An 18,557-nucleotide genomic window follows, 5' to 3' on the forward strand; every position below is an offset into this window, starting at 1 on the left:
AGGGAAGCAAAGAGAAAGAGAAGGGGGCAGCCAGGACAAAGAAAGAGGTAAAGAAGGAAAAAAGAACCAAAAAGCAAGGACGTTTCTCACCACAGTCCTTCTGGGGTAAAGGAGTAAGGGAAAGGGGAAAAGAGATTGAAGGATGGGGAGGGTAGGATAAATAGATAAGAAGACAAAAAAACCAAGGAAGTCAGGCAGATTCACACTATCAAAGCAGGAATGAAGAGAGGCAAACATAAAAAATGAAATTATACATAGACAGAGTACTGTGGTCATTATAGCACCCACAGCAAACGCAGGTAGGAGGTCGTCCCATAAGATGGGAGAGGGGAAAATCAGAGCCAAAGAGTCAAGTGGCAACCAGGAAGGATGTCACTTTGCTCAATTCAGAGCAAAGAGCAAGGGCAGATATGTACACATGGTTACAAGTCGAGCTCTCCTCTGAGTGAAGACTAAGGAACTCCTTGTGAAGTTAGGTATGGGATGGCAGATGAAAAGAACTTGAATTAGAAACTGAAGATGAGGCAGAGGAGATAGTGAATTGAGGCAAGTGATCACCCTTCCACATTCTGCCTATTTACGGGTTAGTTAGGGGAGGGACACTCAGCATGTGCAAAGCCATGCTGTCCTACACTTAATGGAACCGTGGAGTACCCGTGTGTGTCTGTATCCTTTAGCTCATCCTTGTCCAAAAATCAGCCAGAATTTGCAGGTAGCAGCAGAACAACCATTCAGGCGTGTGTACTATTCTGAGTGGCCCATACAGTTAACGACTGTGTAGTGGATCATGTAGCAGTTTTGGAAGGTACAGTATTGTGTAATGTCGCCCGAAGCTTCCAGTGCAAAAGCAGTCTGACAGATATTGCAGCTAAAACTAGAAGCTGCCATAGTGGACCCTCATATCGGAGTAGGAAAGGCGAGTGCAGACCACCTTTTCACTCCTATGTGAATTTCATATATGCTCCCTGCCTGAGTTTCTCAGGGCACAGGCAGCTTCAGCACTGTACCTTCCTCTGAGAAATGTGTGACTGCTGGAAGTAACTAGACCCCTCTAGAAAACTAAGTCTGTTATGAAGGCTGTGGACCAACTTTCTTTGACCACAGAGCAACAAGAATCTTGGTATAATTGTGAATTTAGACAAGGCTAGAAGAAAATGATTGCTTCCCTTCCTACCTCAGTTCTGTGCAGGGGTGAATCTACAGGGCAAGAGAATAAAGATCCCTCTGAGATAAGTATATATACGTGGCCAGGCTGTGAGCCACTCAAGAGGTTTTCTTCTATGCCAATGCACTGTTGCTTCCATTTACTAATTCCTGAACCTGTATAAAGTAATAGAACTGTTTTTGTCAAAGAAATGGTCAGCAACATGGGTGAATCTGCAATCAGATACCGCTGCCGTGTCCACGTATATCCTAAAACGGCCATACCATCTTTCCGTAGTATAGTTCATGTCTGCACTAGGACAAAAGTGTGTATAGGAACAAGATTATAAAATGCAAAAATACACTTAAGACGAAAACCCATCTAATAACTCAAAGTATTGAAGAGAACATCTACTAACATAACCCCCTATTGGTATAGAGACATAATATATTCAACCCACTGCAGAGAATAGGTTGGTCACATGTAAGTGCAAAACAGAGAAGCTGCTAAAATTACTGTTACAGGTGAGTAACGTTTGTCTTTTGCAATTAGATGGACATGCTGTGTAAAGAACACCAAGCCGTCTTAACTACTACCTTGGGGCATATGTGCAGTGTTAAGTTGAGAATGGGCCAGCATTCTTGGAAATAAGGCAGTGGAAGTAGAAATACTGATATTATATGCAGCAAACACTGCTACATTTCCTCATACAGAGTTGAAACATTTTACTTTCTTATTCAGGTAGGGCCCCAGGAAAGGATGCTTTAACTTTTTCTGGTTGCAAAGCCAATAGCAGAGAATGGCACAGTATGACCAACTATGAATGGTTCTAGTGGTACATGTGAATACCGGTTTGCCAACCTTGCATTAGCAAGACAATGCAATCGTCTTCAAATGTTTAGTTATTACACCACAAATGGTAACAATTGTGTTTTTGGGGTACCCAGTGGCTCCACTCATGGATCATCATCTTGTACCTTTATGTTAAATCCCAGCACCATTCTTTAACACAGCATTAAATGTGCATTCATCTTTGTTCACGTGTGAAGACAAAGTCTTTTAATGACTTTGGTCCATGTTTGGGATTTCTTTACATGTGTGTAGTAAATCATTGGTGAACGAACAGTTATTTCCATCTTGTCTTTAATTTGTTTCCAGTTATTGTTCATGATGAAGACCTTGCTAAATTATATACAAGTAAAAATCTGTCAGTGTGATTTCTGAAATTAGGAGAATCTGAAACTATTCTCCATTTCTAGGCCATTTATTGTGTGTTACTCGTTGTTTATTTGTATTCTTGTTTTTGTATTTAGTTTATCATTGTTGTGTTTGCAAGTTGGTACTGCTGTTTTGAATGGTGAGGGATTGTTGACAACTTTGAATGTGGGCTTGTTGGCTGCTGTGGGCTGTTTTAGAATTGGTCAAGTCCTGGTATGTTTTTTTCTGTTTTCCAATTTTCCCTTTACTTCCATTTGATCAAGTTTTGATATTAGCTATTAAAGAACTATTTTTCTACATGATTTCCTCCGGATCTCTTTCTGGTTATGAACATGAGTGAAGCGAGCCAATGGTCCTTCTCAGAGAAGCATTCTAGCAGTGCTTGCTCCTGTTAACAGGAAGTAGTTTCTTGCACATAATGTTGTACTCTTGCTATTTTAAAAGGATTCTCTAGAGTGTCTGAGGCCCAGATACTCATTAAGGCCTTGATAAGAACTTTTAATCAGTATCGAAGTCAGATGGTGTTGGGACCTGTTCCAGGACTGAAATCTTTGATGCTCTCTTCCTGAACTCTAAAGTCAGGCAAAGTAAAAGCAAGTGGATGGAGGTGGTTCCTTTGTTGAAACTGTCTGCCTCAAGGCCCGAGAAGAATTTCTGAGCCTTGTCATTTTGGCATTGAAAGAGGTGACACCGGTCTTTCTGAGCCTAAGTCACCACACTATGTTTCGAAGTATAAGGCCTGTTTTTCTTTTGGCAGTGGAGAAGTGGAAATATGCTTGGTGTTTTGGGAAGAATTCCACAAAGGCTGTGTGTAGGTTCCCTTACTGGAAACCCCATTTTCTTTCAGTAATTTTTGTTAACTTTTTTGTGTGGATGTCCCACTGTCCGGAGAGAGGTTATTCTCTGAGAGAGCTACTGTCTTTTGGAATTCTGATAGTCACCCTAGGAACCCATCTTTTGTTGCTTTTAAACTATCAGTACAAAGGTTGTCACCTGTTCTGGGAGTCTCTTAAGACTCAAGTTCCAAATTGTTTGTGTCAAGGTACAATTCCACTTCAAATTCTAATTCTGTGAACTCATCAACTGGCACAAAAGCTGTGGGTCAACCAGTTTCCGAGCATAAGCAGCCTGTCGCCTTTCTTTTAAGGTTTTCATGTTTTGAGCTTTAAATTCTGATAAGTCTTGCCCTTGACATGGTTGTGATTCCAGGGTAGATGCTGACCTCAAAGTCAGCATTTATCCAGCTACTAGAAACAATGGTTGCACGTCGAGCAGAACATACATTTTGTCTTGTACACAAGCCCCAAACAGTAACAACTCTACATCTTTTCAATGACTGAATCCGATGCTGGAAATCAAACAATATGAAGATGGCATCTACTTGAAATATCACTGTGAAAACGTCATCTCAGAGGCGCAGCACAACTGCTGCAGCCACTGATAACCCAAAGCAACCATTAGATGACTTATGGACAGCACATGAGTAAAGCAGGTCCATGTCTCAAAACTAAATGTATTCTCTTTGTGGGCAGAAAAACTGGTCTTTAATTACAAAGTGCATCGCCCTAGCCCAGGAGCCATGGGTCTGCACTGTGTGCTTATATGAGATTTCAACATTTTTGTTGGGTACTTGGACACAGTGATGTGGGCAATGGGGGGTGTGGATGAAACGGAAACCAAGGGGAATCGGCAAGAGAATCTATTCTCTTCCATTTGAAGTAAAGACAGTTTAGTACAAGTCGGCGAGGACAGAGAGCATGAGGAAAGAGGAAAGCATGTGTCAAATCACAAAAAGAGGCAGGGTTGGTGTGGCAGAACATGGAAAACTGGAGAGGAGAAAAGCAATAGCCCACATGAAAGTTTACCATCACCTACACAGAGCTAAAAAGACAGAGGAAATGAGATGTGAGGAAAACCAGGGGGAAGGAGAGAGGCAAGAGGAAACAGGGCAGGGAGGAGGAACAGGGCTGCGGGAAATACAGGAATACACATTCAACAGATAGGCAGAATTAGGGAAAGCAAAAACGACCATATTCCATTTCACTTGGATGGAGATAAAAGGGTTAAGCACATGAACCAAGGAAACTGGAAAGCCCCAGAAACAAGTGCTCTTCAACAGAGCCAAGCCACTGCACACATTTTCTTCATTGTAGTGTCGTTTTCACATCGTTAAAATAAAAACGTTATTATTAAAGTACAGTTTGAGGTATACAGAACGAGGCAGCCTGCAGAGAAAGAAAGGGTTAGAGCACAGTGAGGGAGAGCAAAAAAATCTGAGTGTCCTTCTCATTCTGTGTATTTATCCACATTTATTTTTTGTCATATAAAAAGATAATTTGCAACCAGTGTTTGTCTGCATTCATTCTAATAAAAAAATATATTTATTAAAGCAGACATGCAGCCACTTAGATAAGAAATGCCACAACAAACGATTGCTCCTGTAACTGCTGCTGCCTTAAGATATATGATGTCAGCAATTTAAGGAATTGTTATGCTATTTTTAATGCAACTTTTACACTCTCCCTGCTGCCAATCTGCAATGTGATTGGCCTGCTATGTATGAATGACATCATAGAGAACCAGACAGAAAGACCTGTTTATTGTATTTGTATCCATTTTATAAGTAAATACAAACAGAAAGCAGATTGATTTCCGTCTGCATTTATGTGTAGAAATCAGTAAAAACAGAAAACTGGAAGCCTAAACTATAGTCTAACTAGCAGTGTCAACAGGAGACCGAAGGGGTAAAAAAAAGCAGAAACCACATTAAGGCAGACCTGAATAGAATTGCTATTCTTGTGACATGGGAAATGGAGGGGCTGATCTGCCTGCGGTGGGGCAAGGGTGCAGTATTTGGCACCGTTCTGGGCTGTGAGCAGCCCCTCTCGCTGGTTTTTGATCTCGACCACGCCCCCCCCCCAGGGAACATTCCCGAGGACAAGCCCCCCCGCAGTGGTGACGCCCGCAGCGGGCCAAGGGCGCAGTGTTTGGCGCCGCTCTTTTGTTCGGCCCTGTGAGTAAGGCCCTGCTGGGTGGACCCTTAAAGGTTTTCCAGACCACGGTTATCAAGGTGATCCGGCGCTGGACAGTGGAGGCGAGTGGCATCAAGGAGCGCAGCGGAAAGCCAACACCAAGGCCCAGGCAAGGTGAGACCCTATCCTGTCTGTCTGGGATAGGGCATCGAACTGACTGATTGACTAATCGACCACCTGGATAGTTTGGCCCACTAGATTACCCCCAATGGAGGCGCTGGCACCGTCACCTATCTCTCCTCCCCCACTCTTCTTTTCTGTATGATCTGTATCGAGAAGACTGTGTTTGCAACATATGAACTAAGTGGAAATCCCCTAACATGACTAAAGACACATTTAAAGTCAAGATCCTGTCTTGAGGGAATGATTGCCTGGCCCCAACCCCGCTCTCATCTGCAACTGAAACTGCCCATTACTGTGACCATCATGCCATATCCCTGGACCCAACAGTGACCATAGTACCCACCCAGCATCCACCAGCTGACTCAGCAAGTCCAGGGACTGAGGGTTCCCTAACACCGAAGGAGGTCAATGTTACCCTAGCCTCCATTGTTAGTGGCTCTCAATGGCACCCCGGGAGATTAGTGGGGGTGTGGGGGGGAGGGAGGAGGGACATGTCATCTAAGCCCACTCTTGTGAACATGCATCTGGCCCCTGATCCCATGCTTGGACCCGGCCCTACACCAGTCCACATTTCGCCCACGTCTGGACCAGACTCCACGGACCTGTTGGATTCAATGCACACTTTGACCTATGAAGCAGCACAAGATAAGCCCTCTCCCAGTACCCATTGCAGCACTTGGAGTGCAGCTTTGGTGGCCATGTGCTCAGGGACTAGTTCCTTCCTTTGCCTAACTCCACTCAGGGCCAATCAACCTTAAGTCAACAAAGCAACCAAGGTACCCTACGCACCCATGAATTACCCACCGAGGATCCCCACATGGCCCGGGGATGTAACTGCAACCAGGTGCTTGCTGAGCTGGTAGCCATAAAATAAAAGTGCTGTTAGTCTTGATAGAGTCCAACGGGAGGGTTGGAGGGGGTCTCCAGGGGATGCCCCCTGCTGTTCCACCGACTGCTGTGATGCCATAAAAGCCACCCCGGAATTGCCCCCCTGAGTTGGCTTCATCTACCCCAATGCTTTTAGACCAGAACACAGTCTGTTACAACCCCGACCTAGCAGGACCTTCCTTGGCCACTGCACCTTGTGAGCCTAATGGCCCCCATAACATAATGGAACCCCAGGATGACCAGCCATGGCAATGCTATAGGATCAGGGAATCCACCCAGACCCGCAATCCCCATGTAAAGCCTCCCAAACTGGAAAATCAAGATTCAAGTCCAATGGGAATTCACTGCATGAAGGGGAATGGAATTGGAGCATGCAGACCCCATTGCAGAGGGAGCAGGATTAAAAGCTATGAACAAGGGGGTTGGAGGAGGGGTCAAATGATGCTGAAATATTTCTCCACAGGGTTCCCAAACTGGCACCGAACACTAAAGAACCAAGGGATGCACTTTTGAATGAATGCCTGCATTGGCTCCATCCTGTTAGAGGGTTCATTTCTGTGTCCAGGGAATCCATCGTGGGTTGTCATAGAATGGCTAATGAGGGCGACTCCCCTTACGACACAGTAAAGCTGGAATTGCGGGATAACAGAATGGCCAAGGGAGTTCTGGGAGGCCACTGGTGTGTCGGCACGATGTATAGGTCTGGGATATCAGTTAGCCCGTACCCTCATTCAAATTTGATTTGTCAAATGGGAATCATCCCAACTAATCAACCGCTATCCGGAGAAAACCTCACTCCACTGGTTCCAAGACCAATCAGGAAACAACCTGTTTAGGCCCATGTAGTCTGGGATGAATGTATATTGGAAATGGTGTACATGTTTTTGCGAGGATGTACTTTGATGGCCTGATGGTCGAATAAAATTGTTTGATGGCGATTAAAGGGAAAAAAGATTAATCATTTAGCTATTTAATTGCAAACCGACTAACGAAAAACACCCATACCCCTCAAAGGTATGAGGGAGTCGTAGGGATTGCCATTTTGTAGACAGACCCCCTTCCCTGGTGTCTTACTTGAATCACACAGCAAGAATCCTGTGCTTGTCGGGCAAGGTCATCAACATGAGGCTCCTAAAGTGAGGATACCATACCTATTTCTCAGCTGGAACCCTCCAGCACATGAAGCTATCTTACCCTAATAATCTAGCATCATGGGCGATATCAGAAAGGGCATGGACCAGTCATGTGAACCGCTGGACTGGACATGCCCTGTCATTTGCCACATTTTTGAGACCATGTAAACTTTCTTTTCTAATGCAACCAGTGAAATCGCAAGCTACTGAGGACTCAAGTCGATAAATGGGGAGTGGGTCAGACACAAGTTTCATTCTAAAGGGTGTAAGTAAATCCTGCTCTCAGCCCTGCACTCTGTCTCTCTTGGGATCTCCCACATTAAGAGTGTTAAATCCCTGCTCTCTTGAAACCATGATCTGTGCTGTCCAACTACTGCAACAGAAACCAACCGCAGAGGGACACACGAAGGAGGAGATCGGAGAACATGCCCTACACACTGAAGGCAGGCCCTGTGATGGTCAGCGGTGGGTAAGGGCTTTTTGTGAGAGGCAGGTCCTGTGAGGGTTCGCAGAAGGGAAGAGCCTCTTCTAAATTGTCTCAAAGCTCCTATAGCAGAACCAGGCCCTGTGAGGATGAGATGTCTGATAGGGCTCCTATATGAGAGGTAGGCCCTCTGTGCATGACCAGTATCAAAGGACCTCAGGTAAATTGTGCAGTGCCCCTACACCATAAACAGGCTCTATGATGGTCAGCAATGGGCAATGACCCAAATAAAACAAGTCCTGTGAGGGTGAGCAGCAGGAAAGAGGCTCTGGTTAACTGAGCAATTCCCTGTACACCAGAGGCAGGCCCCGTGAAGGTCAGCAGTGGGTAGGCAAGGGCTCTGCTTGAGAGGCAGTTTCTGTGAGGTTCTCCCAAAGCTTCTATACCAGAAGCAGGCCATGTGGTGGCTAGAAGTCTGCTAGGGTTCCGACATGAGGGGTAGGCCCTGTGAGCGTGACCCAAGGAAAAGGAACTCTGGTAAATTCACCAATGCCCCCTACACCAGAAAAAGGTTCTATGAGGGTCAACAGTGGGCAAGGGTCCCACATCAGACGCAAGCCACAAGGGTGAGCAGAGGAGGCTCTAGTAAATTCAGCAACACCCCTCCCATCAGAGGCAGGCCCTCTGAAGGCCAACATTGGGTAAAACCCCTGCTTGAGAAGCATGTTCTGTGAGGGGTGGCAGAAGAAAAGGACCTCTTTCAAAAAAACAAAGAACACAGTTACATCAGAGGCAGGTCCTATGGAGGAAAGCCTTGGTCTTGCCTACACCAAGCAACACCTTTCCAGCCAGCACATTAATTAAAGCATCAAATAGGTGCACAGCATTAACTACCAGAACATGTGTTAAAATGGAAAGAAGCCAAATTGCAAGAGATTTAATCCCAACACCACAAGTGAAACTCTAGGAAGAGGCCTAGGCTGCTTGAATAGAAGATCATTGTCTCACTGCATAGGAAACAGTCTCTTACAGTCAGCAGAAGCAAAGGGCCTGTGGGAGCAGGGCTCGCACGGCTGATGAATTGTAGGGCACAAATATGTTGCAGAAATGCACATGTGCGACACCCAGTTGAATGTTTGCAATTGCACATTCAGTTTGTTCTCCCCTCATCTTGAATCAAGGATCAAACAAGTTGGGAGGTACAGGGACTGAGCAGAGAAACATTTGGATGGAGAACCTCCTCCCAAAAGGCTTTTGGCACTATTTCCTGGGGACAAACCCTCTTTGAGGTCGATTGTATTGGGTACCGTGGAGCAGAACCAGTGACAGAGCCAAGCTGTGTAAGGAGAGTTTGAGCACACTATGTGAAAAACGGATATGGTCTCTTGTGACGAATCTGAGGATGTCGTCCCTTCTCCCCTAAGTGGCGACCTTTCCCATGGGGCAAAGGTGGTGCTTCCACAGTACAATAGTACCCTGGGGGTGGTACACAGGGGGTTCACAGGGGAGAGAAAGCCCCTTATGGGATCAGGGACGACCCATCCCAGAGAACGCAGTATAATCCTGCTTCAAACCCCCTCCTTATCAAAGTCCACCCTTTCTTCCCGATCTTTACATAGGGCCAACATTCTTTGTTGTACAGTCAGTCAACCTAATATCTCAGATCTGACTATAAAACCGACACTATTGGTTTTCCATATGAGTATTATAACAGTGCTGTGAAGATGAGAGAGAGAGAGAGAACTACCCTTCGAGGAGGAAAGTCGAGAGCTGCTGGGAGTCGACGAGCAGCTGCGAGAACCGCATTGGCAAACCGGGTAGAGAGTGGGAGATGCCACGCATTGAAGATGGAGGTACGGCGCTGGAAGTCCAGGAAGAAGGGACGCTACAAGCAAGTACCCAAGGCAAACCATGAGCATTCCCCAAACCGGAGAGCTGCAACACAGAGCTGTAGCCACTCAAAGGTAGACGCTGAAGGCAGGGAAGCGATGAGCATCGAAGAGAAGTCCCTGAGAGCTACCGGAGCCTCGCAAGAGAGCTCTGTTCCACGGCAGACACGAACCAAGAGAAAAGGTTGGTGGCCATACCGAGAAGGTCTGGGGAAGCCTGGGGAGAAGAGTGGAAATCACTTGGGAAGGGTCAGGGATTCTGAAAGCAGCAAGAGTCAGAGACATGCAGCCCCATGAGAAACAGAAGCAGAGGGACTGGGACTTTAAAAGTAACTGAAGAACGGCAAAGAGAACCAGGCTTGGCAGGAGAGTGAGCCAAGCCTTGGTAGTCAAATATTGCGAGTCTGGGGTCCGCACCCATATAGGAAACCAATTCCGAAAGGCACAAGAGGATCTGGGACACTGAGGAATATTGAGACATTTGAAAGGGGCAGACTTACTTAAAAGGAGAGTAAACCCAGACATGCTGTTGCCACATTGCGAGTGTGGGACTCACACCCATATGAGGATCAAATAAGAGAGTCTGGAAATCTCTGATAAACCAAGAGTATCCAGAAGAAAGTTTATGTTTGCCAAGAAAATAAAACCACATTTTGATACAGCTTTAAAAGTGTGAGACTCGCACCCATATGATGGTCTGAGAGTTCCAAGCTAGAAGCCAAGGGAGAGGATCCAAACCCTGTTTAACGGGACATCAATTCTTAAGAAGCTGAATATTTGCTCTTCCTTTGAACACTTGAGACTTTGAAGTGGCAAGAGCTGTCACTATTAGTTTACTTTGGCATTTGGAGTCTTTGCACGTTAGCCCTTAGTTAATAGTGTTAGGGTCAGAAGTAGGATTTTGGGACACAACAGGAGCTGACTATTTTTATATGGTCATTCTGACTGTTTTCCTTAGATTTCTTGGCTAGAAAAGGCCTTTCTCCTACCCCTTTACTTTTATGAATACAAGTTTATAACCAAATCAATGCCTCAGGTGTGCCCAAGCCTTAATCCTGCACCCTTACGCTCTCCTGGACATTCTTTCCGGTCGCGAAGCAGGAATGAAATGCCTGTAATGGTACCTTTGTATTGATGGTCTACCGTGTCGGTAGACAGGAGCAGTTACTTACATACAGCAATAATTCTCTAGCACGACCACCCTCACTAGAGAAAGGACCACCAATCCAGGTCCTCCTAAATTACAGGCATGTATTTACAGAATATTGATCTGAGGAGGACACAATGCTGGAGATATGAACCACCCAAATCTAAGAGGCAATGGTTGTTCTTTGGCTGAAAATACGCCCTGTAAACTTGCCCAGACAAGAGCCATAATGCCCAGAGCCTGTGGCCATGTTCTCCTGTTGTTCGAGGAACATTTCAGGAAGACTTTTCTGACTAACCACAAAAAAACACAACATCAGCAGCAAAAGGAGGTAAAACAAAGTAGAGAAGCTCAGGACTGAGGTAATGTTCAGCATAGGGGTAGGTGAAAAGCTTGTCTGTAACATGCAGGATGGTGCGTGATGACGTAGGCACCGCCAGGCCCTGGTTATCCAGTACTTGCCAACGCCATTCTGAAAAGAAAACAAGGTTATCTATCCCCTTGCTGGACTCACTGTCAAGAGACATACACAAAAGGCGAGCGTACTGGTCGCATTGCAATTCTAGCGTTGGCACCATGGTGGGACCCCAAGGTTGACGTCCTGCTGGTTAATATCGTCCTGAGATTGATTATCCACTGGCACTGTGGCCTATTGCATCACAGGATGCTGATCCATGGACTATCCAAAGGGTGGGGGAAAGATTTGAAAAAACATCAGACCTGGAGGACGAGGGGTGAATGTTACATTTTTCTGGTAGCAATACTTACAGTCATCTTTGGTGACAGCGAAGGGTGCAATAGGACCTGAAAAGCTCCTACATATTGAGGCTCTCCCCACAGAAGATCTAGGTCAAATGCAATGTGAGGAGATCAAGGGAGGCAAAGAGTGAGTGGAGCAATGATTGCAGCAGACAAAAGAGTCAGCACACATGAGTAAAAAGCTATAATGCTAAAAAGACGCAGCACTGGGCCCTTCGCACCGGAACAACCTGCGTTCTCCAAATGATGTAGGCCCTGTGAGCATCTTTCATTCACAGGTTGAAGGAACATGGCTGCCTGAAACTCTACCTGTGTTTGTATTCGGTTGAGGCCTCGGAACCATAGGATCTGCCCACGTCGCAGCTCCATATCAGCATGATCGATCTCGTCCCCGCCCTCAGTGCAGTCCGCATCTGGGATATCCTCTTTGCGCATGCCGTGGCCGGCCTCCTTCAGGAACTTCAGCCGACTTGTTGGAACTGTGCAGATCAACTGCAGAAACAAACACATGACTGGTCTCAGACAAGCAACGATACCTGAAGAAGCACAGGTGATGTGCAGAGGAACAGGGATAGGGACACAGAACGAGAGTGTGGAAAGGACAAGCTTGGTAAGGCAAAAATAAATAAATTAAAAGAGAGCAAACAGGAGGAGTAAGACAAGCAAACTATGAGGTCTGGCAATGTTGTAGTAAGACTGGAGAATGGGTGGCAAGAAGCAAAAAAGGAGACTTAAGAAGACAAGGTGCTCTAGAGATATGGTTGGGTGGCTTTGGTGTCTATGCTGGGTCCTGTGCTGGAAAGCATTTTAGGTGTTGCCTTGAGGAGATGCAGCTTGCTTGCCAAGGGGTTTGCTTCCTCAGACCATTCCGCAAGTGATGTATGGATGTTTGCAAAGCGCAAGGTGAAAAGTGCTTGGAAATCAGTTTAGAGGAGAGTTTGTAAATCTAAAGAGGTAGCTTTTCCAACAACCTCCCCCAGAGGAAGACAGGGGTTTGCAAGAATTTGTTGGTGGAGTAGGGCGGTAGACCGGGAGGAAAGTTAGTGGACATAAATAGGTGGGTTGGTGTTTTGAGACAGGGGTTGGCCAGAATTCCGGGACTGCTGTGTTGGCAAGCAGTGTATGCAACCTCACCTGTCCCCAGAGCAGCTCTCCCACGCCAATGAAAATGCACCAAAACCACTGGTCCAAAGTGAGACCTGAACAGCTGAAGGGCTTCCCACCAAACTCCACAATAATGATCTAAGGAGAGAGACGCCAACATGTCAGCAGAAAAACAGAGAATCCCCCTGTAGTGGTTTACACACACCACTGCCCAACGGCTAGATCATACTGTCTGAGGCCCAAGCATTCCATCAGTGACAATGGGGCAGACCATGGCCCAACGTCTGGCTCCTTCTGGTAAAAGTCCATGCATTCCAACAGTGCTGACTGACAAACATTCAAGTGCTGGCTCTTATAGCCGCACACCGAGACATTCCTAAAGTGCAAAAGGAAACCCATCAAAGTCCAGTGCCTACCTCTTACAGCCATAGGCCCATGCATTCCAAAAGTGCTGATGGAAACACATCCAAGGTCAATGCCTCTATCTTAATCACAGAAGCATGCATTGCTTTAGAACTGGCAGATACACAGATTGGTCCAATACCTGCATGTTACCGCCACAATCCCATACATTTCAAGCACACTAGGCCCACTGCCTGAATACTACTGCCACAAGCCCATGGGGCGTCTAATCAACACTCTGGCCTTGTGAGTTGGTGTTTTAGCTGCAAAGCTCTTTGGTTTATACCTATATTAATATGCACAATTTCCCTTCTAATCGTGATAAGGGGTTATCCCACATATATATTTGTAAAGGCACTTCATATTTGTTAATATAAAGGTTTTGCTGTTTTTCTAAGTATTGTAGCCAACATGTGTTTCGACCCGAAAGGTCTTTCTCAAGGCTACAACAATCATTAAATGTAAGATAAACAAGAACAATGGTACCATAAAAGTGTATCAGAATCAACCAACAAATATTAGTACATATCCCAAAATCATACATTCATCCCAAATGTAATTAAGACAAAAACGTGCATCATTAATCACATTGTGTTCAAGTTCTAACCATTCTAGAACATATTAGCTGTCCCATGGGTAAATGCCAATGCCAGAACACAGAGGAGAGGGGATAGGAAACAGTAAAACCCATAACGAGCTAATGTAGAGTCACAGATTATCAGTTATGATAATTGACATGTGTTGCCTCTTACTGTTAAAGAGATTTATCATTTTGGTCCCTCATCTCCTCTCTTAGTGAGACTCCCAGCACTTTTTGCTGGACCTTTTTCTTTCAATCCTGAATGAGTGGAGCCGTTTCCCACTCATTCATTCTTATGGGCTCTGTCTTTTGGAACACTATTCTTTTTATTCTACCTGTACTATGGAGTCTGTCTGCTCCATAGCTCTTAAAGGCATCTGTATTTGCAATTGCAGAACACAGCTCCATATGGGCAGTGTTGCTGGGGACCCTTAAGGTCCTCCTTCAAGATTGTTTTTTTTAAATCCTCAGGTAACTACAGTTCTTAACGATAGAGAGATACTTAGTAACTTTCCCAAAACTATATGGCCTGAGAGATTGGCACAAACCACCTTATGTGGAGTGCCAACGGTTTACCTAGTATCCCCCTTATCTCTGCTGCTGTGACTTTTGTCACATAGACAATCTCCTAGTTATGGCTGGTGGCAGTGGACGTGCTCTACCAGCTATTGTGAGATGCTTGTACCGCAGGCTATGTCATAGCCTCGGTAGTGCACAATAGGGGCACCCAAGTACCAACTTGGGGCCTCCCTTCTTTTTTCGCCATTATTAGCGTGGTTGTTCTTTGCTAGCCCTTCTTCTGCCGTCCTGGGAGGGTGAGGTCTGTGTGTGTGTTGTGCCTTTGGGGAAACCAGTAGGTATCCCTGCCTAGCCTTCAGAGTGCCTGGGGAGGCAGGAAGTGTTCCACCCCCTGTACTTTGTCTGCCAGAATGCATGAATAGGACAAGCTCCCACAGGGTGGCTGGCTGTCCTGATTGGACAGCCAAACACCCCTTTCTGTAAAATGCTGAGAGAGATTGCAGAGCAGTGTGTGCTGGAACTGTATAAAAGGTGAGGCTTCTGGAGTGAAAAGCAAGTCGACCACTGGAAGCTGAAGTAACCGATGAAGAAGATGATTAAAGACGCCTGCAGACCCTTTGCAACTCCTTGAAGTGACCACTGTGTTCCTGACCCCGTTTTCTGTGTGACAGAGGAGGTCTGAAGAGGCTGACTTTGGCTGGTGGGAACAACCAGTCCCAAGAAGAACTTTGAAACGAGCCATCGCCCGAGGACCTAAGAGTTTCCAGAGCTGCGGAACCCCAATACCAGGAGTCCTGTTGCCCATTTCAAGTGCATTGTTGTGGAAAGGCTAAATCCATCCAAATCTTTGCTGAACCCATACGGACACGCTAGAGATCAGATCCAACTCACCCACAACCCCTCCCAGAGTGTGGGACTTCAGGAAGTGAAGAATATTGACCAGGCAATGTGCGTCTTTTGTGGGTGCTGCAGAAAAGACTTGAAAACCGCAGAGTGAACCAAGAAGTTGCTGAAAGTGGTGCTACAGGTCCTCCTGCAAGACGGTGGCTGAGAGAGCCCATCCATTCTCCTGCTTTTGGTCATCATACTATGAAATCTGGAGATCAGGTCCAGAGCTGCAACATCGTGGAGCAACCAGCACAAACATTTTCTTCTAACCTAAGGTACTGTTGGGAAAAAGGTATTGCTTACCTGATTCCAAGAAGTCGCTTCAGAGCGTTGGAGTGCAAGTAGAGGTGTCCAGGGCAACCCACTCTTACCTCAGACCCAACCAGCTGCTCGTGTCCCCTTCTCAAGTCTGTTTTAAGGTCTCCCCTGTCAGTGGGTAACTTGCTGCTTCAATAACACTAGAAACTGGAAGACATCCACAGGAACTCTTTGTAATTCGCTGCTTGTCAAGACTTCAAACCCTCTCCGAACTGCCTTTAGCTAGGGTTGTGTTTTTGGACTTGAATGACTTACTAGGTTGAAGAAACCGTCTCTAGAACCTTAAACTAAGCTTATGATACACTAACTATTTTCCCCCTTTTAAGTGACTTTACTATATGCGTGTTGCAGAGTAAAGGCATCAATGTATAAACTTCATGACTGCGCAACAACTGATAACACGTTAACATTGTTTTTTCCCTTTCTAACGTTGCTACAAATGCAACCACGAACAACCACAAAAGTGAAAGTGCCCTTTGAAGTGTATTAGCAAGTATTCCTAAGTGTTCTAGTGTAAACGTCTGAAGTATTTAAAGTGATTCTAGTGTAAATATAATAAATATATACTTTTTTATATAACTATAAGTGTAAGTGCTTCTTTTTTTGTGCCCGTCTAGCTAAGATTCAGCGTACTTACCTACAGCTCACATCTTCCTCTTAAGAGTAGCCTGACTGCTCTACCACTCTACCAAGGTTGTGAGCTAGTACAGACTGATACTAAGAGTTGGGGGGTCTACAAACCACTGGGTTAGCTTACTAAAGTCTTACTGCCAGTAGGACTTTAGGAAACCTCCCCTTAAACCCGCTCGCTTTCTGCTAGTAGTGACCACCAATGAATCTGGGACCGCATGGGGACTGCATGAACCTGAATGTACAGAGGGTCAGAAGGTGATGCTTTAAACATTTTCTCTTTGTGATAAAATGGAGTAAGGGAATAGACTGCCCGAGTGCCTTTTTCCCTTCAAAATGTCTTCTACAAAGTCAGGGTCAGAGAATGCTTCTTGTGCATGTATTTTGAAATGGTCAGCAGCCTTTTTTAAGAATTTTGTTAAAAAGTAATTGGTCATCAATTGCACAAGAGTCCCCTGGCCGATCAATAGGATCAGTATCCCCAAACACCACACCTTGCTCAGCCTCATGATGTGTAGGAGTAGCTGGCCATGTAGACTGATCAATAGTATCCTGAAGCCATGTGTCTGGATCTGAGTGTCGTCCCCTTGGGTCTGGATCATAGTAAAAATCATCCGGAAAAATCTGAAAATCTGCGAGGACTCATCAGCAGTGTGTGAAACGGGCTGAATAAGAGAGGCTTGAAGCCTAGGAGACCCTTCTTCTAAAAGAAGAGTCCTCTTTCTTGTGGGAAATTGTTCTAAAAAAAGAAATAAATTCAGACATTTTTTCCATAGTTTGCTCAAAACATTCCCTAGTCCATGTCCCTGTTCTGGAAGAGGGACAACTATTTCATCTAAGCCAGAGGGACTCTGCTTACTCTGCAGAGACTGAGACAAAGTCTCAGTAGCTTGAATATAACCCTGAGTTCACGAGATGTAGGCTGGGCCCCAGTACTAAAGGGGCTGTGCAGCAGATTGTGGAGGTGTTCTAGTGTGTCAATTTGGGATGAGAATGCTGTTTTGACGTACTTTACGATGTATACGAAACAGCCGTCAAAGATTTAGGGGAGGTACATTGTGTTAGGCAAGATTGTATACAGTACCCTGTGGGAGACTGCACCAGCCTCGTCCTCTGATCAACTGAAAGATATGTGTAAAGTCAGGAATCTTACTGTAAAAGGATATAAAAGTGAGTTGATTACAAGGTTATCGAATCACCAAAGTTTGGATAGTAGGCCTGTAACTCCTACTAATCCAGAAAATGTGGAAATTAATAATGAGGATGATAATTCAAAGTCTAACTCTAATGTCTTAGAAGTGTCAGAGGAGCGAGAGGAGTCCCAAGATAGGAGCCCCTCTTTGTCTGAAACTGCCCTTTTGCCTCAAGCCATAAAATGCAACTTTAATTGGAATTTAAAAGATTGCAAGCTCACACTGAAGCCAAACATCAGGGCATCAAGCTCAGGGAATTGGAAATGCAACATGCTCTTGAAATGAAAAGATTGTCTCTTGAAAATGTTTGTCTCCCAGAGTCATCTAAGTCTTCCAGTCGCAAGAGGCCTTGTCTGCCTAAAGAAGCAGTGAGTATGTATGATGTGAAACTTGATATTTTGGATTGATTGGGTGCTTTTGAATACAATCATGGGATTCAGGGTCTCACAGGGAATCAGCTGATTCCTTGGCTTTTGTCTAGGCTTCCCCAGGTTGCATCTGATGCTGTAATGGAGGTGAGTGAACGTGAAAGACTGGAGTATGAGAATGTGAAGATGACCTTGATAGCCAGATTCGGGAAAACTCCTCAGTACCTTAAGAGGTTTAGGATCCTCAAAAAGACGGGTGGTACCCCTTGAGCTACCTCGGTGTGTGAATGTTTGAAAAACCTAGATACTTTAAAGGAATGAGAAATCTTTTTTTGTTAGAGTCTATTTTTGATGCCTGCTCTCCTGAGCTGAGACAGCACTTGGTTGACTCAAAATAGATTGATCCCAAAAAGTTAGCAGAGGCTGCCGACTTGTGAGTTGCCAACAGGGCCACTCAAGGATTCTGGGGCCACTCACAAAAAGGATGAGGGGAAGCAGCACAAGAAAGATGGACACGAGAATGTCAATTCCAACCACCCAATAGAGGGCCACAAACTGAAAAAGGGTAAATACTATGGGAAACCAGGTCAGTCTAGTGAAACCTCTGGTGCTAAACCAGAGTGAGGTCAGCAGAAGCCTCCATTCCAGAAAACATTTGGTAAATGTTATGCTTGTGGGTCAACTGACCATGTGAAAGGGGATCCCAGATGCAAGGGCAAACCTTCAGGGGTCCACACTGCCTCCTTAGCTTTCATCCCTGAGGGAGAAGTTCATATGGCAAGTGGTAACTTTCAACTA

General features: G+C 45.4%; 1 protein-coding gene across 5 annotated transcripts in view; it reads right to left on the minus strand.

Moving 5' to 3' along the window:
- Positions 1–18,557, minus strand: part of ATP2B4 (ATPase plasma membrane Ca2+ transporting 4) — an 803,527-nt gene that overhangs the window by 31,952 nt on the left and 753,018 nt on the right. For all 5 annotated transcript variants that reach the window (XM_069633088.1, XM_069633085.1, XM_069633084.1 and 2 more), the window contains 2 exons: positions 12,892–12,999; positions 12,067–12,249 (listed from right to left, as the gene is read on the minus strand). In XM_069633088.1, the coding sequence (XP_069489189.1) occupies positions 12,067–12,249; positions 12,892–12,999 (291 nt within the window). The remainder of the gene's footprint in view (positions 1–12,066; positions 12,250–12,891; positions 13,000–18,557) is intronic.

The sequence above is a fragment of the Ambystoma mexicanum genome, chromosome 13 (genome assembly GCF_040938575.1).
Source record: "Ambystoma mexicanum isolate Mex_15411 chromosome 13, UKY_AmexF1_1, whole genome shotgun sequence".
Lineage (NCBI taxonomy): Eukaryota > Metazoa > Chordata > Amphibia > Caudata > Ambystomatidae > Ambystoma > Ambystoma mexicanum.